Source organism: Salvelinus alpinus, chromosome 9 (genome assembly GCF_045679555.1).
Source record: "Salvelinus alpinus chromosome 9, SLU_Salpinus.1, whole genome shotgun sequence".
Taxonomy (NCBI): Eukaryota; Metazoa; Chordata; class Actinopteri; order Salmoniformes; family Salmonidae; genus Salvelinus; species Salvelinus alpinus.
Window position 1 is genome coordinate 51720172 of NC_092094.1, and position 23669 is coordinate 51743840.

Sequence of the window (23669 nt, forward strand, 5' to 3'; positions counted from 1 at the left end):
TTGTTGAAGTAGCTGTTATCGAAAGCCGCTGCTTCCTGTTTTGTAGGTTGAAAGAACTGTGGAGCTGAGGGGACAGGCGAGGGAGGAGGGGAGGGGAAGGGAGTGAGGGAGGGAGGATGCGTCCTGTGCAAAGTGAGTCACTATACAGGAGTGTCAGGGCTAATTAGGCTCTCCGACTCTGAGAGTTCCATCTCCATGGCAGAGAAGGGAGGGGAGGGGGGTCATCCAGAGCCAGGTAGAGGCCAACTCTCAGTGTGCTCTCTCTCTCCGAGGGAGACTTGTGGATAGTGGGATATGGCAAAGAGCGAAATAGAGGGGGGGACGATATGGGGGAGAAGAGATAGAAGTAGGGAGGAAATAAACAGAGCAGAAGAGAAAGGGAGGACACAGAAGAGGGAAAATCAAGGGGATAGAGAGAAAGAGGGGCAGGAGAGGATATGAGGAGGACGAGAGCACAGAATGGCAGTTTATGGGTGATTCTACAGAAATGGTGCAAATTGGGGGTTGAACATATTTGAAATATTTTTCATCAAGGATCTCTCTATACTTTGCTCCATTCATCTTTCCCTCGATCCTGACTAGTTTCCCAGATCCTACCGCTGAAAAACATCCCCACATTATGATGCTGCCACCATCATGTTTCACCGTAGTCGATGGTGCCAGGTTTCCTCCAGACATGACGCTTGGCATTCAGGCCAAAGAGTTCAATCTTGGTTTCATCAGACCAGACAATCTTGTTTCTCATGGTCTGAGAGTCCTTTAGGTGCCTTTTGGCAAACTCTAAGCGGGCTGTCATGTGCCTTTTGCTGAGGAGTGGCTTCTGTCTGGCCACTCTACCATAAAAGCCTTATTGGTGGAGTGCTGCAGAGATGGTTGTCCTTCTAGAAGGTTCTCCCATCTCCATACTGGAACTCTAGAGCTCTTTCAGAGTGACCAGCGGGTTCTTGGTCACCTCCCTGACCAATGCCCTTTTCCCCCGATTGCTCAGTTTTGAGAGTCTTGGTGGTTCCAAACGTCTTCCATTTCAAGAATGATGGAGGCCACTGTGTTCTTGGGGACCTGCAGAAATGTTTTGGTACCCTTACCCAGATCTGTGCCTCGACAAAATCCTGTCTCGGAGTTCTACAGACAACTCCTTCGACCTCATGGCTTGGTTTTTGCTCTGACATGCACTGTCAACTGTGGGAACTTAAATAGACAGGTGTGTGCCTTTCCAAATCATGTTCAATCAATTGAATTTACCACAGGTGGACTCCATAAAAGTGGTCGAAACATCAATGATGATCAATGGAAACAGGATGCACCTGAGCTCAATTACGAGTCTCATAGCAAAGGGTTTGAATACTTGAATACATTTGCAAACATTTCTGAAAACCTGTTTTTGCTTTGTCATTATGGGGTATTGTGTGTAGATTGATGAGCGAAAACAAATGGTTTAATCCATTTTAGAATAAGGCTGTAACGTAACCAAATGTGGAAAAGGAAAGGGGTCAGAATACTTTCCCAATGCACTGTATGTTCTCTGCTTGTGTCAATGGGCTGCGACCCCAGCTCTACCAGAGTTGAGCTCCAACAACATCAAAGATTTTATTTTCTTAATATGAAGCTTCACAATTCTCCCTTGCTCGACGAATGGAGAAGTATTTCAACAAAACAAGTGAAACTTGTCCTCAGTGAATCAGACTTCTGATATATTGTGGCACTTTCTCTTTAAAGTTAAGATGGCGGACAGGAAAAAAAGGAGAAATGTGGAACATTTTATAAGTAAATATGGAATGGGGGAATCCACAAGCATTCCGGAAAATCTGATGAAGAAGAAGATGGTGGACAGAAAAAAAGAAGAAAAGTGGAACATGTTTTGAGTGAATATGGAGTGGTGGATGACACAGAACCAGAGTGAGGATGAATTAACTGCGGTGGCAGGTGCGGTGAAGACCGCTGAGTTTGAGCCTCTTCCTGATGATGACAAAGATGATTCTGGCCCAGTAGAAGTTAGATTTTGTTGGAGAGAATGGATCCTTGTCTTCTGGCAGATCCATATGTGGTGTCAGGTTGGGTGGAAAGCAGGTTGGGGAATGTTGGGTTGGTGAAAGTGACTCGAAGTGGAATCGTGTAGATTCTTTGCGTTTCTGCTGTCCAGAGGGAGAGTGCGCACCACACCACGTGACTGGGGACAAGAACTGTGACTTGCTTTCCTCTCCGGAGCAGGGCGCCGTTAAAAGGAGTGATAACTAGGGTGGCGTTAAGTGTTGAGGAGGATCAACTGAAGTTGAAGATTCCCGGTGTCTGTGACGCCCGCCAATTGGTGCGGCGCAGACCCAGTGGAGAGCGTGGTGAAACAGAGAAGACACTGTCTGTACTACTGAGTTTTGATGCAGAGTCTTTAACAGATAAAGTCAGTTATCCCTTGTGTGTTTGTCTTGAATCCATTACAGTGTTTTAGGTGTCAAGCTTATGGTCATGTGGCAGCAGTGTGTAGGATGGAGATTCCTAGATGTGAGAAATGTCCAGGAGAACATGAGACAAAGGAATGTGTAGTATTGGTGGAAAAAGGTGTGTGTGTTAACTGAATGGGTACCCATGGTGCTGGAGATCAGAGGTGTCCGGTGTGAGAAAGGTAGGTTGAGGTTGCCAGGATCAGAGAAGTGCAGAAGATGGGATTCTAAGAGGACCCTTGTGAGTAGGCCGAGGCCAATAAAGAGTGATAGGAATAACATGTGCTTCAGTAAGGTTCGTTTTTTGGCGTTCATGGTCATGGTTGTCAATTGTACTGCAGGAATGGAACGTAAATCACAGAGGATAGATGTTGTGGTGGCAGCTGCGGAGAAGTACTTGGGTGTACAAGATTTTACTGCAGAAGAGTTACAAGATGTTTTGAACGATAGTGTCCCGTCCTCCCAGGCTGCTGGCCTGGAATTGGATCAGATAGGGCCAAAGTAGTGGTATAGTGGTGAGGTTTTAATAGGTGCCGGGTTAGTTGGTAGGGCAATTTCTTGACAAAGTATAATGAATTCATACTACAGTAGGTGGCGGCATGCACCTATAACATCTGTTTGCAGACCGTCATATACCAAAGAAGAAGAAGAAGCATAGGGGATAGCTCTTATACCGGAGGTTTGTAGAGACTTTGTGGTGTCTTGCTATGTCTGAGAACCATTTTGAGAATTCAAAAATGGCGGGGTGGTCAATTGTACTAAGGTACTGAATGTGTTTACTTTGATTATCAGTGTTTGTTTATTCAGATTTGACCGAAATATTTGTATAAACGTGCCTAGAACCTGTAGTTTGAATAGATGTTAGATAGCTTAATAGTTATACTCAGGGATTTCATACACATTTGTTTAAAACTTACCAGCAGTTACCGCAGTCCATGGGCCTAAAATAAATAACTAGCTATTTTCCCCCTCTGTTAGCATTGGCAAGCCATCAGCTAACTCAGGGGGTTCCCAAACATTTTCGGCCCGTGACCCCAATTTGATAAATAATTTTTCATGACCCCACCATGTAAAAAAAGTGATGTAATCAATGGCCAATGGACTATGACAGTCTATTACAAATCAGTCTGACAGAACTTTTGACAGTATTTCAACCTGAAGGAAGTATGACTGAAATCAATCAGAAAGGTATTGGGAAGTTCAGAAGATCATCAGGCAATAATTATGTATGATCTTCTGTGTAGAAAATAAAGTTATCATTGATGATGTTCTTTTCCCCCCAGTCTGATTTAGTCCACTCTGACTCCTATGCGGCTTGTGGGCATTGTAGAGCAAAACAGTTTTTATCTTTCAGTGATGGGGTTATAATATTTTGTAGCTTAAACTGTTCAAAAGGTAGAGCCATATTTGTAGGAAGAGAACAGAACTGCTCTGTTTATTACTGACATAACCCCGGTTCTATGAACCAAGCGCAATTTCTTTACATTTTATTTCAGTTTCTCTCGTGACCCCATTTTGAAATAAGGGGACCGCTAGTTTGGGAAAAAGCTAACAAACCAAAAATACCACCGTTATCTGGGGAATGCTCTACTTTTAGACTCACTTGAGATATCAGCTAGAGGGGATTTTTGATTCTGGAAAGAACCTGTTGATCTTTGCAATATTCTTCAACCTAGGGCAGATTGTTCCGTGTACCAGCTAGCCCACTGATTATTTGGTCGTTGACTATTTGGTGTCAATCTGCTTAGCCATAGTGTAGCTAGCAGCATTTTTGATATACTGGTTTGTTTCTTTTAACACCGTCTCCACCCGTGCCCACCATGCTGGTGTTTATATCACTATGTGTTCCATAGTGCTACTGTAGTCTGTTCCAGCAGAACTATCTTTTGTTGCGAGCATGCCTATAGCTTTTGTTAGCTGCTTCAGTCGCTGTGAACAGGCTCTGTTAGTGCTGCCCTGTGGGTCTGAGAGGACAGGGCCCACATTGAGACAGCCCACTGTGTGTGGGACTGGAATGCCAGAGCAGAGCGAAGTTCCGTCATGTTCCCACCACCCACCCTGCCATCCTACCCATCCTTCCCAGGCCTTCCCCTCCCGATGACAGCCCCGTAGCTGAGGTTGTGACCACAGTCTCCTCCTGTGAACCTCCTCTCATAGCTCAATTAGAGGACTGGTAGGACACTATGCCGTCTAGTCGCCCATACTGGGCATATCAGGTCTATTTAAAGGCCAGGGAGGTCAGATGGCTGCGCTAGTTAGATACTTCCTGGGAACCCACTCTCCCAAGGGAAAACAGGGCTGTGGGATTGGTTTGAGGAATTTGTCTATCACCACTCTGAACTTAAAGCTTTTTATTAGATGGTAAGTGGGTTTGCTTCTTTCTTCTTAAACTGCATAGTATCCCATTTCTTCTTTTGTTATATGCTATTTTACTTCCTCTGGCAAACTAATGAGGAGCTCTATAGGGCTGTATTTTGCTTTATGTTTTTGGCTTGTGGACCCAATTGCTGAATCCAGGCAGTGGTTTCATGTAGAGACTGAAAAGGGCTTAATGTTCCCCCACAAAGCATTAAAAAGTCCTGAAAATGTATTGCTAACTGTGACTCTGCAATTATTAAGACCACAGACATTGAGGCCTGCAGACAATGACATGTTTGTCTGGAACTGTTTACAGTATCTTACACCAAATAAAGGAAAATAGCAACGACTGTGTGGTGTCTCAGTGACTCTGTCAACTGTACGGTAGCTCAGTTTTTTAAATGGCCGACATTCAGGATTTTTATAGTAATCAGTACAAACCTTTTGTGCAGTGTATGTCACATGGCTTGCTACCCCATACTGTTAAGGAATTGAATATTTTGTGGTGAATTAGCAAGATGGATCTCATGTACAATGCAGGGGCTGATAATACACGCTGGAGATGGATACTACATAAGACATCACACACGCGCACACACACCCACACACACAAACTGCAAGTGCCACAATAAATTAGAGTGCACACCTGAGTGATTTCCCTCAGCAGTCCTTAGACACACAAGCCACTAGGCGGTTGTTATTCTACCCCAAATGTGACACGGCTAAAACAGAAGTGTCCTTTGTTTTCTGCACCTGAGCCGTCCACATTCTCCATAGCACGGGCAGGAAGCCATTTGGGACACTCAGATTTCCTTTTAGACTTGAAAATAACACTGAAACATGCTTTCTGAGGAACGTTAGGAAAATACCTCAGCAGCACTATCATTTCAAGTCAGTAAAAGACCAATATGTCAGAGCTTTGACGCGTTCTAATAGTTCCATGTTGTGCAAGTCACAAATCAAATCACAGTTTATTGGTCGTGTACAGTACACCGTCTTTCAGATGTTATCGCAGGTGTAGCGAAATGCTTATGTTTCTAGCTCCAACAGTGCAGCAATATCTAGCAATACAATAACAATACACACATAATCCACAATAAAATTTAAAAAAGAACAAGAAAGTAAGACATATCATAACGAGCAATGTCAGTCCGGATTATAAATATATATTTATGTAAATGGTGTGTGTATAGACAGTATGGACAGTATACAAATAGAAAATGTGTGTACAGCAGTAGTTATATAGGATGAGTCATGACTTAAATACAGTATGTACAGTACATAGGCCAGCAATCTCTAAGGTTCAGGGCAGGGTACTGTACTGTCTCTGCCTTCTAGATGGTAGCGGAGCTACTACAGTGCCTTCAGAAAGCATTCACACCCCTTGCTTTACTTTTTCCTCATTTTGTTGTGTTACAGCCTGAATTTAAAATGGAAATAAAATACATTGAGATTTTGTGTCACTGGTCTACACACAATACCCCATAATGTCAAAGTACAAATTAATTCAAAATGAAAAGCTGAAATGTCTCGAGTCAAGTATTCAACCCCTTTGTTATGGCAAGCCTAAATAGGTTCAGGAGTAAGAATGTGCTTAACTTACCCGAGAAGCCTGAACTGTCAGCGCCTCATGAGGCCTGAACCGTCAGAGCCCATATAGGGAATCAGAACCTGCTGCAACTCTGCGATGCACACTGACAGTCCATAGACCTCATGGTTCCAAGAACAATACTTACCTTGCGAGCCTGACATGTCAGAACACGTACCGCAAGGAACCGCAAGTCCAAAACAGAAACCCTGTCGTGACTTGGTGAAGAACACACGCGTGGCTGCATATTATCGACCAATCGATGAACAAGGCAGGCTGAGGCTCAAACCCACAGGAACCTGCAGAGACCTGGAAACTGTGTTCTCAGGCACTCCCAGGTAGCCCAAGTCTCAAATCCATAGGGAACTCTGGTAACCCGAATAAATGCTCAACCTCCGCACTGCCTAACACCCACTCCCGGACCAAGCCAGAAGAACACTATGAGCCACACTTGGAGCAGTTACATCCAAGCGATAAAACCTCACAAAGGTATGTGAGGAACCCCAACTCGCTGCATCACAGATATCACCAATCATCATGCCCCTGAACTATGTGGAAGAAGCAGCCACACCCCTAGTGGATTAAGGGTTACCACACACCGCTAGGCAACCCTTGTCATTTACTGTCATATGCCAGGGAGATATACTCCACAATCCAATAAGAAAGACGCTGCTTAGAAAGCACCCTACGCCATGTGAGAACTCCAAACAGGAAGGGTGTACTGATAGCTCGTGGAGATCCCCAATGCGCTTGGCCGACGCCAAGGCCATTAGTATGGTAGTCTTGTAGGAAAGGACCTTCAGGTCCACAGATGGTTCAAACGGAGGCTCACACAGTGTCAAGGATCAAAGCCAGGTCGCTGAGGTCAGTACCATAGGCTTAGACACTGGTCTGAGCCGACGCATGCCTTTCAGGAAACGCCCCACCAGAGGATGAGACCCCAGGGTAGAGCCGTCAATCTCTTCATGACATGCCGAGGTGGCTGCCATATGAACCTTTAATGCAAATTAATTACTTAAAAATCATACAATGTGATTTTCTGGATTTTTGTTTTAGATTCCGTCTCTCATAGTTGAAGTGTACCCATGATAGAAATTACAGACCTCTACATGCTTTGTAAGTAGGAAAACCTGCAAAATCGGCAGTGTATCAAATACTTGTTCTCCCCACTGTATGTATTATATTTTATGAATATATTATATCAGTCCTCATTTAACTAGGCCTATCTTCATTAAGTAAATGAAGCAGACAATGTAAATTCTTAAATAATTTATGAGATCTTTTAAGTCTATGCAAATTCCAATACAAAATGTGTTTACTCTAATTGCGCAACTCAACCAGCTGGTTGAGAAGTTTGCGATGCATTATCCATCAAATTTTATGTAATGCAAACCCAAAATTCTTAAATTTATGGCATATACTGAGTCTAAATACATGTTTTGCAGACAAACATTTTTTAAGATATTCTTTTCTTGGTGTGCCAGTTAAAGGGTTAATTAAAGGCAGGACCAGAAACTCATACGCCACACCCTCAAAATTAAACCTCAAACTTCCTGTGGGGAGGATGTATAGCCACATAAAAAAAATGCATCCTTCAGATCTATGGACGTGAACTAATTGCTGGGACGCACCGACTGCAATAGCCGGCGAAGTGTGAGCATTTTGAAGTCCAGGATGGGACGCAACATTCCTTCGCTCTTGGGAATTAAGAAGTACTGGCTGTACCAACCGCTCTGTACTTTTGACACAGGGACCACCTGAATCTCCTCTCTCAAGACAGGCGCTATGACCTCGGGGATCATTGACGTAATGACGCCACAAAAAATAGGAGCACAGCGATCTGCAGACTCTACCCCCTCGTCACTGTCCTCATCAGCCATGGTGAAACGCCACTGGATGGAGAATGCTGCCAGTCTCTCATACATTATCTCCTGAAGGGGCAGAATGCTGCTCTGAGGACTGGGATCCCAAAAAAATTTCTGTCATGCTTTTTTAAATATCCACCACTATTGACAACTGTGTGTCTGAACGTGGGGAAGAAACTGTTTATTATGCCCACATCTGGACAATACCGCACTCTTGATACCCCTGAACAGAGAGGAACCTTGGGTAGAAACAATGTGTTTTGTTGTACAGCCGTTCTGATACCCGGCCCACACCGGGTTCGAGGACTTCTGCAAATCGGTAACTTGCCCCCATTGGGAGTACTGCTGTCACCCTAAATGCTTGGGGAGGAGGGCCCCAAGAACAAGCCCCCGGCCTCCAGCTATGGTCACGAGGTCTGCTTCTTCCCCTTCACTGCGGAGGAATCTGCTTTCACCCCACTCTCCTTCGACCCAGAACAGTGTCTGTGCCAAGACGTCCGCCGCTGCCCAGAATCACCAAGACGGTAAAAAACATATCACTAATTCCTGGAGGAATTCCACTGCGGGGGAGAAGACAGCCAATCCACCCCCAGGTGATCTGCCGTCCTACGACACAGCTCCATCAAAGGCGTATTAACCACCAATGGTTCACTCACCCCTTATAAATACAAAGCCGGGGCTTTAGGCTGCCACGGACTGATGTCATCTGACTCACACTCTGAAAACCCTCCAGAGCCAACCAGGGATAGTATACAGTGTATCATCCCCGTAATCCGGACTCTAAACACTGCCAAAGAAAACCCGGAATGAGTCTCACTCGGCTCTCCCGGCCTCAGACAACCCCATTCCCGAGGTCGCTTCACAGGAAGACCCTTTGCCAGCAGCCCCAATATTTCTCACAATGTCCTAAATGGCATTTTTTTTATAAGGAATAAGCTCAGGAAATATTTATATATTTAACATATTTAACCCATTATTTTTGTTGCCACAAAACTGCTCCCATTCATTTGTCTGGGTTACCTTCAGGCGAGATAGTAGGGCAAACCGTTTGGACGCTACAGACAATTTTGTGAGAAGACTAATTTTCGGGACGTCTCCAGGTTTGACAGAGCGCCATAGCTATGCCACTTTCCACCACAGATGCGGAATGGCGACAGGCGGATGCGGTGGATTCGCAACCCATGCAAAAAAAAACTGATGTCTAGCTTAAACTGACAGATTTTGATGGGGAGTTTTTCATCATGTTCATTAGATTGACTCTTAAGGATTTTAATCTAGTAATTCTGAACCTCGACGTCGAAACCAGATAAGAAATGTGACTTTTTCCTATCAGCACAGTCTAGCTAGCCAGCTGATTTGTTTTCTTTTGAATTCCTTCATTGAATACCTGCATTGAAGTTCACTCGCCAGTCACTTTTGCTGTTTTTAATACTCATCCCTGAACAACAAAGCCCTACTCATCAGTGACATTATTGTGGACGAATGTGTTGATGTTCTGTGCCTAACAGAGACATGGCAACAACCTAATGACTATTACCTGCTTAACCAAGCAACACCACCTGGCTATGTTTACCTTGTCAAACCTTGTGCTATGGGTCGTGGAGGTGGGCTTGCTGTCCTTCATTGGTCTGACTTGAAAATCAAAGTCACACATGTACTGCAGGTAACCTCTTTTGAACATACAAAATGAAATATAAAAAGGATTAACACAGCTCGGATATGCTGCAATCACATGACACCCCTGAACCTCATGTATCCTCAGTGACTGACCTGGTGGCTCATTATAACATTGAGCTCTCCTCCCACCTGGATGCTCTGGCTCCCCTTAAAACAAGGGTGGTCTCCGTCAACATCCCAGCGCCATTGTACCCTCCTGAGCTGCGTGCCATGAAAGCCATAGGACGACAACTAGAATGGCTCTACACACGGACAAGGCTTATTGTCCATAAGGAGGCCTACCAAGACCACAAGGACTTACTTGCCACAACCAAATCTGCCTATTTCTCCAACATCATAAGGAATGAACAAGGAAACCCAGGAGTGCTCTTCTCGACCATCAACAAACTTCTCCGCCCATTGGACAACCCCTCTCTCACAATCACCTCCGACCTCTGTGACAGTTTTCTGGCCTCCTTTCAAAACAAAGTGGATGCTATTTACCAACAGCTGCAACAATCTCACCCTTCATATTATTAAAATGTATTTCAAATGTGCTTAAAAACAGTATGTGCATTTTCCCACCAGAGGTGTTTCCATCAAACTGACTTGTTGTGGATAAATGTCACGCCCTGACCTTAGAGAGCCTTTTTATGTCTCTATTTTGGTTTGGTCAGGGCGTGAGTTGGGGTGGGCATTCTATGTTTTGTTTTTCTATGATTTTCTATTTCTATGTTTTGGCCGGGTATGGTTCTCAATCAGGGACAGCTGTCTATCATTGTCTCTGATTGGGAACCATACTTAGGTAGCCTTTTTTCCCACCTCTCTTTGTGGGAAGTTGACTTTGTTTAGGGCACATAGCCTTTTGAGCTTCACGGTTTGTTTTGTATTGTTTATTGTTTTGTCGGCGTCATTTCGAATAAAAGAGAAAATGTACGCCCACCACGCTGCACCTTGGTCCTCTTTTTCCAACGGCCGTGACAATAAAAGGCTGTGTGTGATGACATAGTGCAGATAAAAATAACTTTGATACATTTATTATCCGACATGTACTTTACTCACATGTTGGATAAAAACCTGGCTAGTGATGATATCAGATTTGCCCTCTCTAAGCAGAGTATTGTACTTGTGGTGCCAAGACTGAAGTGAAACAGTACTCACTTTACTCTCTCTCTCTCTCTCTCATAGTAGATTTGTCTAATTGACTTCTGTCGTTATTTTTCTCACCAACAATGGCGACTTTAGCATGTAAATCTTGGTGGGGCAATAACATATTTTGTTGATGCATGCCAGCAAAGCCACTATACAACACTAAACAATACATTAATTACACTATAACGGTGACAAACGGTGCCGACAAACTGTTAGGGCCTACATAAAACTGTCCCAACAGCAGAGTCCCAACAGCAGTCCCTACACCTTATCACTGCTACACCTGGCTGTCAGCTGAGCCTTATCTGTCAGCGAAACAGTTCATTCAGCCTCATTTACTGCCTTTTAAAAAAACATAGCTGATATGGCTGACTTGTTTGAACAAATGTGGTTTCTACTGACAATTGAGATGTACAAACTATGGCATAAGCGGACAACGAGCGGATAAGAGGCAATCCGTAATTTCGATTAAGACATTAATGAGCGAGCTAGGACAGACGTAGTCAATATAACTAGTTGTTCAGCACTTTTGAAATGTACGGCGACAGAATTCAGAACATGGGCCGTTCTTACAGTATTCTCCCTGTACACCAACTCAGAAACGTATGATAAATAAAGGGGGCATATAAGCAGACAATGAAAGCTCTTACAATATTTGATGATAACGTTTCTCTAAAACAGGCTATAGGCTAAATTTGCACCACCAAATCAGAACAGTAGGCTAAATTATGAGGTGAAAAGGGAGCAAATTATTAGGGTGAGGTACATGGGCTCCTAACAGCTTACTACACAACATACACTTAGTATTACTTTCTTAGCCACAGTATACATATATCCCTGGTATATTAAATAATTTATGCAGCAGCATACAATACATTTTTGGACTCACCTTGTTGTGCTGTGCTCACTTGAACAGGAAGGTGGTGTGGCGGTGCTTCTTGTAGGCTCTAGAAAGAGGCCCAAATCCCGACTTGGAATTCAGAGTTGGATGACCATTCATAATATTTTCCGTATTTTCCCAGCCAGAGCTAATTTTATCTGAGTTCCCAGTTGTATTGAACTCACTGTAGTATTTTCTGGCCCATTGCATTACCCCCTTTTTCGTGATATCCAATTGGTAGTTACGATCTTGTCTCATTGCTGCAATTCGCCTACAGACTCGGCGAAAGTCGAGAGCCAAGCCACACTGCTTCTTGACACACTGCTCGCTTAACCTGGAAGCCAGCCGCACCAATGTGTCGGAGGAAACACTGACGACCGACCGGCCCGCCACAAGGAGTCACTAGAGCACGATGAGACAAGGACATCCCGGCCAGCCAAACCCTCCACTAACCTGGACGACGCTAGGCCAATTACGCGCTGTCCCATGGGTCTCTCGGTCACGGGCCGCTGTGACACAGCCTGGGATCGAACCTGGGGCTGCAGTGGCGCCCTAGCACTCATTGTTGAATTTGCGATTTCCAACTTGTTGTGTAATGTTTATGTCCAGTGGCCTATGAGCACAGATACGTTTTATGTATTATTTATCTTCATATGACAAGGATTGAAAAGGATTTGCCAGTAGATTGCTGACTTGATTCATGACGATGACTGCTAGCTAAGACTTTGAAAGTAGGATGTTGACATAATCAGTCCAATCAAAGCGAAGGTAGATATAACGTGATTTGACGTAATTTTATCTGTGGTCAATGACCTTGAGCCTTGTTGGATGGGCACATCTAACGTAAGTCTATGGCAGCACCCAAGAGGCTTGAATCTTTTAGCTCTACCCGTACATTTTGCGGTGACATAGTGTCTCCATGAGTGACAGAACACTGAGCCAATCATGACGCAACTAGAGAACATTACCAACCCCTACACTTCGTATTTTCTGCTGGCTGCCCCACCACCACAGAAAGCACTGAGCTAGGCTGAAACACCTGCATTTTGGAGATGCCTTACTCAAGAAAGCAAAAAAGAGACCATGTTCGTATGCGGCTTTATTAACTCAATGATTAAACAAATATTTTGTTTACATTGTTTGCAAACTGATACCCAGAAAAAATTGTTTAAGTGGAGGTGCTGACTAACGATGAATAAACTTTAAACTATCAAAATAAAGAAAGTCGCACACTCCATGTATAAACTCCCAGCAATTTAATGGGTATTTACCAATGTTTCGGCATCACTGTGCCTTCCTCACAGTGATGCCAAAACGTTGGTAAATATCCTGTCACGCCCTGACCTTAGAGAGCCTTTTTATGTCTCTAGTTGGTTTGGTCAGGGTGTGATTTGGGGTGGGCATTCTATGTTTTGTTTTCTATGTTTCTTTATTTCTTTGTTTTGGCCGGGTATGGTTCTCAATCAGGGACAGCTGTCTATCGTTGTCTCTGATTGGGAATCATATTTAGGTAGCCTTTTTCCCCTCCTTTCAGTGTGGGTAGTTATCTTTGTTAGTGGCACTTTGCCCTGTAAGCTTCATGGTTGTTTTTCGTTTTTCGTTTGTTGTTTTGTTGGAGACATTTTAAATAAAAGGTGAAATGTACGCTCACCACGCTGCACCTTGGTCCACTTCTTTCAACGGCCGTGACATACCCATTAAATTGCTGGGAGTTTATACATGGAGTGTGCGACTTTCTTTATTTTGATAGTTTACGCAAACTGATATGTGACACGTATTAATGCCAAAAATAACATGCAAACAGGTGGGGCTCTGCCACTGAGCAGTGGAATGGCACCAATTGTTCAACAGCCCCTATTCAAATTGGACACACTTATGCTCAAATTTACTGTTTGCCATTTCACACACGTTAAAGGATACCAGGGGAGCTGTGTATGTTAATTTGTGACTGATGGGAATGAAATAAGTGGTTTACAAGGGGTTATTCACATCTATTGATTCAACAACACAAACCACGGTGGCCAAACCTGTTCCAAGTCACTGGGCCAGAGAAGTTGACTATGAGTCTCATATGTAGCTATGTGCTAATCATAGTCCTACAGTAAACATGAAATCTGTAATCATTCCACACTGCAGGATGCCATTAACTAAATGGATTATAATATGGGACCGCCCCCCGCCCCCCGCCCCCCCCCCCCCTCCCATGCCACGGCGGGTTTTAAAAAATGGACTAATCTAAATGGGATACATCAATAAAAATGCAGAACAAAATTGCAGGCACTTAAGAACTTCAGCTCCCTTGCTTGGGTTCAAAGTGGAGAGTTACTGGCTGGCAGCCAGCCAATAAATTACAAGATAAGAAATATTATTCCACTGGCACACCGGGGCCTATAGCTATTTAAAACGGGGGCTTTATTGATAATTGAATTACTCTGGTAAAAAAAAGAATAGTAGGCTTGGATGCAGATCAATAAGGAGAGATTGTAGTGGATACGGTGCCGTGGAAACTACACAGCCAAAGAGGCAGTGTGTGTATGTGTGTGTGTGTGCGTCAGCGCGTGTGTGCATCTGTCTGTGTATGATTATGTAAAGTGTTCAGGTCCTTCTTTTAAAATGTTCGATTTAGGATTCTTATAAAGTATCAAATTGTGTTCAAGTGGATACGTGATGCAATACATTGTGTATTACTTACTCTACATTACTATATGGTGAAATTGATAGAAAATAGCAATGTGTGACTTTGGTTTGTCTAATAATAATCGAATGTTGTTTATTGCAGGTGCTGTGCTGAAGTGGTATGGACACAGATAGAATGGCTAGTCCTCAGAGCTCCAGAATGGCCACTTCTCAGAGCTCCAGAATGGCTAGTCCTCAGAGCTCCAGAATGGCTAGTCCTCAGAGCTCCAGAATGGCTAGTCCTCAGAGCTCCAGAATGGCTAGTCCTCAGAGCTCCAGAATGGCTAGTCCTCAGAGCTCCAGAATGGCCACTCCTCAGAGCTCCAGACACAGTAGCTCTGTTTCATCATCTCCAATGAGGTAAGTGCACACGACTCGCATGGTGCACATATGACATAATAAGCTTTGTCTGTATCTATGGAACTGTCAGCCTCGCATCAGTCTCATGAGACACACACCAACACACACACACGGCTGCACACACATTCAACAACGCAAGAACCTCCACATGCGTACACAAATACAAACACACACATATAGGCTACATAAGTGCACAATAATGTTGTGTACACTGTTGCTACTAATAGTAGTAATACTGGTAATAAAATAATCTCAGATTCAGATCTGTAAATGGGTCTAAAAACACATTGGCTACATGGTGTCATTATGCAGTCTTTGCCTGGGTTTGAGAGTGAATGCATCACCGCCCTGCCACTGTTAGGGTGGGGTGTGTCTCTGAGCCCAAACACACACACACACACACAGTCTAGGAATAGACTTATCCCTCCATGCACGCAAATACATTCAAATGCACTGCGAGGGCTGTTTCGTATACTGAAGATTCCAACATATGGCACTCACATACAGACAGTCAGGAATGCACATGAGACATGCTCTCACACACTTACTTTTCAATCAGATTCAAATGAATCGCATACACATGAATCACATACACATAGGAATACAAAAAGAGCATACACATATGCAGATATCGCAAAAACATCTGCATCTATATAGATATACACTGAAATAAACCCTATGAGTTAACAGAGGACACTACTCCTGCATGCAAACTGTTTGGTTGGTCACCTTCTGCCTCAGGTGCAAGCCTGAAAGAGGCCATGTCATGCACTGCAGCCAGGATACCAGCAGTTTCATAATCAGCCAGATGTGCGTGTGTGCTCTTTTACAGATGATGTTATGTGTGCTAGCGTGCATAGGCCTACTGTGTGTGTGTGTGTGTGTGTGTGTGTGTGTGTGTGTGTGTGTGTGTGTGTGTGTGTGTGTGTGTGTGTGTGTGTGTGTGTGTGTGTGTGTGTGTGTGTGTGTGTGTGTGTGTGTGTGTGTGTGTGTGTGTGTGTGTGAGAATGTGGAGCCCATTCCTGGACTGCACTTTAGAGCTGTCAGTCTGCTTTGCGCTGATGGAAACATCTGGAAGTCAGATGTCTGCCTCATACCTCAGATCCCAATCACCGTCTCTTAGTCTAGGGCAGGGCATTTTTATCCCATGTGCTACTTCAGGAGGAGTGTATGCGACAACCTCGATCATCAAAGCACAGCAGGCTAATTAATTGGTATATACAGCCTAGGGTTGCAAAGCTACTAGTAGTTTACCAAAGTTACCGTAATCTTCAGTAATTTTGGTAATAAAGGAAAATCTATGGCAATCTATTGTAACTTTAAGAATTTATTCTTGAATAACTAACTTATTTTCAAATTCATAAGTAGTATCCATATTGTCCATGAGTTTCTAGTAGATAGATCATATGGTTCAAGAGAAAATTGCCTAATTGCCTAATTAATGAAAAAAACATCTAATGAGCTATTATTTTCAATTTACTCTGAAAGTCTTCCAACTATTGACGTTTTCTTCCAACTTCCACCAGTACGAGGCCGAAACATTGACAACAAACAAGTAAAATAAATGAGTGTTTAAAAAATATATATTTCATGCTGAAACCTTCATATTAAACACCAATGGTATTCACTAAGTTGATGGTTTATAATTAGGATCATGTTTTACAGCTTTGTCATTCTATTTTTTACATAAAAAATCCTCTTATTTTATTATTTAATATTTTACATGTGATAAGGCTCAAACAAATGTCCTTGCAGGCAAGATTATAATAAATTGTTCCAAGTAGATGTTTGCGGTGCTAATTCTAAAAAGAGTCAATGTAAAAAATAAAAAGCACACTTTGAAAGTTTCCAGTAATACCCTCCCTTTGCAACCCTAATACAGCCTGAAACATTTGTGTGCAAAATCGTGTAAATGTTCCTTACAAGCCAGAATGTTAAATAAAACGACCTTTGAACTTACTCTAGCGCTTGTCTGTGCGGTTTATCCTTCAGCTGTTCTAAAGTTTTGACAAAATATCCACAGGAAAGTATTGTTTACCCGACTATTTAGACAGCCGGTAGGTATATGCTTTGGCTCTGCACCGAGATAAAGTTGGTTAGTATGACCATCTGTAGAGCATCTATCAACAAACTACACTACATGATCAAAAGTATGTGGGGACCTGCTCGTCGAACATCTCATTCCAAAATCATGGGCTATGGAGTTGGTCCCCCCTTTGCTGCTTTAACAGCCTCCACTCTTCTGGGAAGGCTTTCCACTAGATGTTGAAACATTGCTTCGGGGACTTGCACTGATGTTGGGCGATTAGGCCTGGCGTTCGATGGGGTTGAGTTCAGGGCTTTGTGCATGCCAGTCCAGCTCATCCACACCGATTTCGAACAAACATTTCTGTATGGACCTCACTTTGTGCACGGGAGCATTGTCATGCAGAAACAGGAAAGGGCCATCCCCAAACTGTTGCCACAAAGTTGGAAGCACAGAATCGTCTAGGATGTCCTTTTATGCTGTAGCATTAAGATTTCCCTTCACTGGGCCTAGCCCGAACCATGAAAAACCGCCCCAGACCATTATTGCTTCTCCACCAAACTTTACAGTTGGCGCTATGCATTGGGGTAGGTAGGGTTCTCCTGGCATCCGCCAAACCCAGATTCGTCCGTTGGACTGCCAGATGGTGAAGCGTGATTCATCACTCCAAAGAAAGCATTTCCACTGCTCCAGAGTCCAATGGCGGCGAGCTTTACACCACTCCAGCCGACGCTTGGCATTGCGCATGGTGATCTTAGGCTTGTGTGCGACTGCTTTGCCATGGAAACCCATTTAATGAACCTCCCATCAAACAATGATGATGCTGACTTTGCTTCCAGAGGCAGCTTGGAAGTCGGTAGTGAGTGTTGCAACCGAGGACAGCCGATTTGTACGCGCTTCAGCACTCGGCGGTCCCGTTCTGTGAGCTTGTGTGGCCGGCCACTTCACGGCTGAGCTGTTGTTACTCCTAGGCATTTCAACTTCACAATAACAGCACTTACAGTTGACCGGGGCAGCTCTAGCAGGGCATTTTTCAAATTGAACCTTTATTTAACTAGGCAAGTCAGTTAAGAACAAATTCTTATTTACAATGACGGCCTACCGGGGAACAGTGGGTTAACTGCCTTGGTCATGGGCAGAACGACAGATTTTTACCTTGTCAGCTTCGGGATTCAATCCATCAACCTTTTGATTACTGGCCCAACGCTCTAACCACTGGGCTACCTGCCAATGTAGTGCACAATTTTCCATTCATGTGTATTTAATGTTCAGAACCCAATAAGAATACCTTAGCATTCTTGCTTACTACATTTGCATACATGTTTATTTCTTTGTGTGGGACAAGAGTCTCCTTGTTTCCATTTCCTCTGCTTCTCCAAAGCCTCAATGACCTGCTCTTCAAAATCTCACAGCTCATTCAGCCTACATTTTTCCCTCAGACTGTCTGAATGTGGTTCTCTTGTGGTATCTGCATAATATTCATATGTGGTGCCAGACATTATATGGTGCCATTCATGCAAACCAGACATTGAAGCACATGTGGGTTCACAAGCTACAATAGAGGTTTTCTTATTGGAGACCTAAGTAGAAATCTTTGGCTGAGAAGTCTAAGAGCGTTTGTCTCTGGCCCCCATCAATTGTCCTTACTTGGGGTTGGAACCTTCCAATTGCCATACCTTTGCTGCCCCGGGTGTGATTCAGTTGTTATGCATTCACCCAGCCCAGCCAAACTAGCCGCTTATGAATTGAATTCAGTCTCCAAAGACATTTGAAGATTTACACAGCCCAATGCATCACTGAGTTACTGTAACGTACCAGGTGGAGGTTTTACAATTGGTGATTGTCTGGTATAGTCCCATGTGGCACCCATAGAGCATGGTGCTTGCAATGCGAGTTCCTCCTGCCCGATAACTCACGCTGCGCTTGATCGAAGACAGGTGGTCTTCCCAACACCGCTGGGCTTTACTTGTCTGTTTACCATACAGTGCTTATCGACGAAGCGCCCAAGCACCAAAATATAGTGATATATCCACATAGTCGCAACTATAAATAGCGTAGCATTGGCGTTGAAAGTTGAACGTGTTTTTTCTCTCTGTGCCTGAAAGTGTGTCTCTGTGATGCAATTGCGTGACACACAAACAGAGCATCAGTCACACCAGAGAGAATGCTAGCAACATGCTAATGCTATGCTAGCACCGGGCAGTGCTTTATTTAGCTCTCAAAACACTGACTCACTGTGCAATGATGATGAATTCCCTCAGCAAAAAAAGTTTCGTCTCGGCCCCGGTTGGTTGGTTGCCATCACTAGAGGTTGATCTCTCTCTCTCTGCATCTGACGGGTTGTCCCGAGACACTGATGCATCCCTGTCACCGTATATGGGCTTCAGTGCAAGTTAAGCTTGTGACGATTGCGAAGAAGCACTGCTTTTAGCAAGGAAACTGAAAGAAGAACCCATTTTGCCAATTTTAAGGATTCCATTTTGGAGAAATCTGACACTTTATGCAGAGTGGTGGGAGATAGTTAACATCTCAAACATAAGGAGAATGGTTCAATTATTGACGTGGCTGGTGTTATACTGTATATTCCTTGTTATATGCATTGACCATTTCGTAGGTTCGCTGTCAAGAGGAAGGCTGGTAGGCTACACTATCCCAAAGAGCAGCCCCACTAAGCATTTTCCGGCGGCGACGTCTTTTTTGTGTGTTTGGTTCAGATTTGGTCCGGTCTGGACTTGATTTAGCCCAATCATAGAGGTCTGTAATATCATACATAGACATCTATATTTCAAGTTTGGACAGCACAGTACCTCTCATTACGGTACACTGTACAGTAAATAAAAGTAGAGTATAGTACAGTAGAGTACAGTGCAGTACAATACAGTAGAGCACAGTAAAGTATAGTGTACTGTATTGTACTCTTCTCCACTGAATTAAACTATTCTGTACTGTACCGTACTGTACTCTACTGAATAAAACTTGACTCTCCTGTACCATACTGTGCTCTACTGTGCTTTACTGTACTAAACTGTGCCGTATTGTAATGTGATGTTCAAACTTGTGAAACATGGCCTAGACATCTATCATTCGTTCAGATTTGGAGCTGGTCCGTATCGTCCAAAATTTTACTTATTTGTAACCGTTACTGAGAATGTTATTGTAGTTGATGTGGTCTGTTGGTTTATTCTGTAAATTGGAATACATTGAACATCATCACTGATAGTTGGAAGCACATACTATGTGACTGACCGCCTTGATTCAGTCTTATGTAGCAACATTATTATTATTATTATTTTTTACATAGGTCAAAAGCAGAGACACAAATCTACAAAATGGTATATCATACACTAGATTTGAGAAACAATGGGAAAGTAATTCTGCTTGGAAAGTTGATCAACTTGTAACCTCACTTTTGAGAAAATGGCCTTTGAATGTTTTGGTACCAACTGGAGAGCTCTTCTTTGTCTACACCCATTCAGCATCATTCACACCCTCTTAAGCTTTAGCCCGACCCATCTCTTTAAGGGTTGATCCAATCGTTCTGTACTAAAAGCAGCAGTCAAGCACCCAAGCTAACTGACTAACTTGCTAGCTACTTCCAGACACAAATGAGAGAACATCTCACTGAACATTACTCGCCCTAGCAGAGCTGGTTAGACTGTTTTTATGTTATCCAGAGCGTTGGTGACTGCAACTGTGTTGTCAGATTGTCCATTTGTAAATTCAGAGCATTTCGCTCTCGGGGCGTTCAGAGCGCACACTGGACGCCTTGGACAAGAGTAGGGTTGATCCGAGCATTGTGAAATGGCAGTCAAGCACTCAAGCTAACTGGCTAACATTTACTAGCTTGCTAGCTACTTCCAGACAGAAATGAGAGAACATCCCATTCTGACCATTTTACTCACCCTAACAGCTGGTTAGGCTGTTTTCATGTTACCCAGAGCGTTGGTGACTGTAACTGTGCTGCTGGCAACAATTTCATTATGCTTTTTTGCCGAAGTTTACTGACACCGGCCATATTCAACGGGGGTTCATACATTCATCAGTTATTCTGCGCTCTGGCACACTCAGATGAGAGTGCTCTGAAATTGGAGTAGATGGCCAGACTGAATATAAGAACACACCGAAATGGTTACTTGCATAGTGGAGTCTTTTAAGACATGTAGCTAGCTAGCTAAACAATTAACCATAATCCCAACTTATGACATTACTACCCTGCATGAATCTGCAAATAGCTAACCAACCAGGTTCAATGTTAGCTAGCTAACATTAGGCTATATCTAGCCAAGCAAATGGCTCTGAGATACAAATAATAAGATCATACACGTAAAGTTAGCTAGCGAGCAAGCCAGCTAATGTTAGCTAGCTAGCTAACAGTACACTTTAACTTGAAAGGAAAAGACTATTGTCAAAATTAGAAATGTGTAATATCTAGAATATCTTACCCATATACATCATGGTTGGACGCTTCTTCCTGTCATGGATGCCATAGTTACCCTTAGTTTGATGTAATCCGGAGAGAAGTGTTTTAGCTATCATACTCTAATTTCACTGATTTCAAAACTCTGTCCTCCAGAAAGTGGAGAGCAACACTTCTGCAATTCTACTAAGCAATATATATTTTTTTAAAGCAGCATTAGACAGGATTACCTGCACATAATAACCAGCTCAAATAGACAGAAGCTTCTATATGGCAGACCAATCCAAACTCCTCTCTCGGCATGTACAGCCCTCTCATTATCTCAGCCAATCAATGCTAGCGGGAAGGTTGCTCACTTTTTCTGTAGCTAAACCAACTAGGCTTGTAATTTTAACAATTTTATTTGTATTTACAGATGGCATACAAGTTTTTTATTCAGGCACATTAAAGTTCACATATTCCAGAAGCATTTCTACCAAAAAAATGCATTTTGATAAAAAAAAGGATTACGTTCAAATGGCTCTCGTGTGAAGTAGTGACCCGCGACATACACCTCGTTTCCTGAAACGGGTCACATTTTAAGAGACTTGATTTATTTATTTTTGTTATATAATTCTTACTTCACTGAGAATGTGTGTGCTGTTGAAATTTGTCCATAGAATCAATAACCGAAAAATGTATATTTAAAGATGTATTTTTGATGTCCGGAAAATACATATTTTCACCTTTCATTCAGCACCTAAAATGCACCTGATTTCAACGTATGGAAAATATGTATTTTCCACATTTGGGAAATACGTATTTTCGACGTCTGGAAAATGCATATTTTCACCTTTTAATTCAGCACCTAAAATGCACCAGTCGTCAACGTAATTTTGCTTACTGGGGCCCTAGATAGCATACTCCGCCTACAAACTACACTGGGAATGACTGCTGTCCTCTATTTATAACTACTAGTTCCTTTCCACCACCGCAATTCATTGTGCGAAATACAATTCTCCAATTTTCTTTTCTCTTCAGCTCATTGTGCCGAGACATGCTCTGTGTGCAGAATCAGAATGATATAATATTACACTGTTATTTGCGTCTATCACAGTCATAAAGATTAGGAGTAAAGCTCACAGTCAAGGCCTATTATGCTGTGAAATGGTCTATGAGAGACTATTCATTTTTTTGGCTTTGTGTGTCTTAACGGCGCTACTCTAATGTACAGTATGTTGTGATTGTGTTGTCAAACGCAATGGACGTGTGCTTCACACATTAACATCAATTATATCGCAAATGGAACCAGGGAGGAATGATGGAGCTTATTTACTATCCACAATTCATTTGGGCCCTATTAGCCGGTACTATGCTCTGTGGCATCATTCTCAGAGGCTCATACAGGGCATTGACACACACACACAGACAGGGCCGGTCCTAGCCCTTTGAGGGCCCTAAATGCATTTCTCATTTTAACATTTCAATTTAGCATTTAAGAATGTCATTTTCAAAGTAGCACTGATAATCCTCCATAAAATGCACATTTAAATGATTTAACCGTTAAACAATGTAATGTTTATGTACAGTGCCTTCAGAAAGTATTCATACTTCTTGACTTATTCCACATTTTGTTGTGTTACAGCCTGCATTCAAAATGGATTAAATAGATTTCTTTCCCACACATCTACACACAATACCCCATAATGATGAAGTGAAAACATGTTTTTTTAGAAATGTTTGCACATTTATTGAAAATTAAATATAGGAGTATCTCATAAATATACATACGTTTTCACACCCCTGAGTCAATACATGTTAGAATCCGCATTTTTTTTTGCAATTTTACTTTAGTGCCTCATTGCAAACAGGATGCATGTTTTGGAATATATTTATTCTGTTCAGGCTTCCTTCTTTTCACTCTGTCATTTAGGTTAGTATTGTGGAGTAACTGCAATGTTGTTGATCCATCCTCAGTTTTCTCCTATCACAGCCATTAAACTCTGTAACTGTTTTAAAGTCACCATTAGCCTCATGGTGAAATCCCTGAGTGGTTTCCTTCCTCTCCGGCAATTGAGTTAGGAAGGACGCCTATATCTTTGCAGAGACTGGGTGTATTGATACCCTATCCATAGTGTAATTAATTACCTCACCATGCTCAAAGGGATATGTTTTTTCCATCTACCAATAGGCGCCCTTCTTTGTGAGGCATTGGAAAACCTCCCTGGTCTTTGTGGTTAAATCTGTTTTTGAAATTCACTGCTTGACTGAGGGACC

At 42.9% G+C, this 23669-nt stretch overlaps 1 protein-coding gene across 1 annotated transcript in view; it reads left to right on the forward strand.

Annotated features, from left to right (window-relative positions):
- Window positions 1-23669, forward strand: part of LOC139530320 (protein inscuteable homolog) — a 95973-nt gene that overhangs the window by 37434 nt on the left and 34870 nt on the right. The window contains exon 2 of the mRNA XM_071326616.1: window positions 14714-14970. Within this exon, the coding sequence (XP_071182717.1) occupies window positions 14732-14970 (239 nt within the window). The 5' untranslated portion in view covers window positions 14714-14731. The remainder of the gene's footprint in view (window positions 1-14713; window positions 14971-23669) is intronic.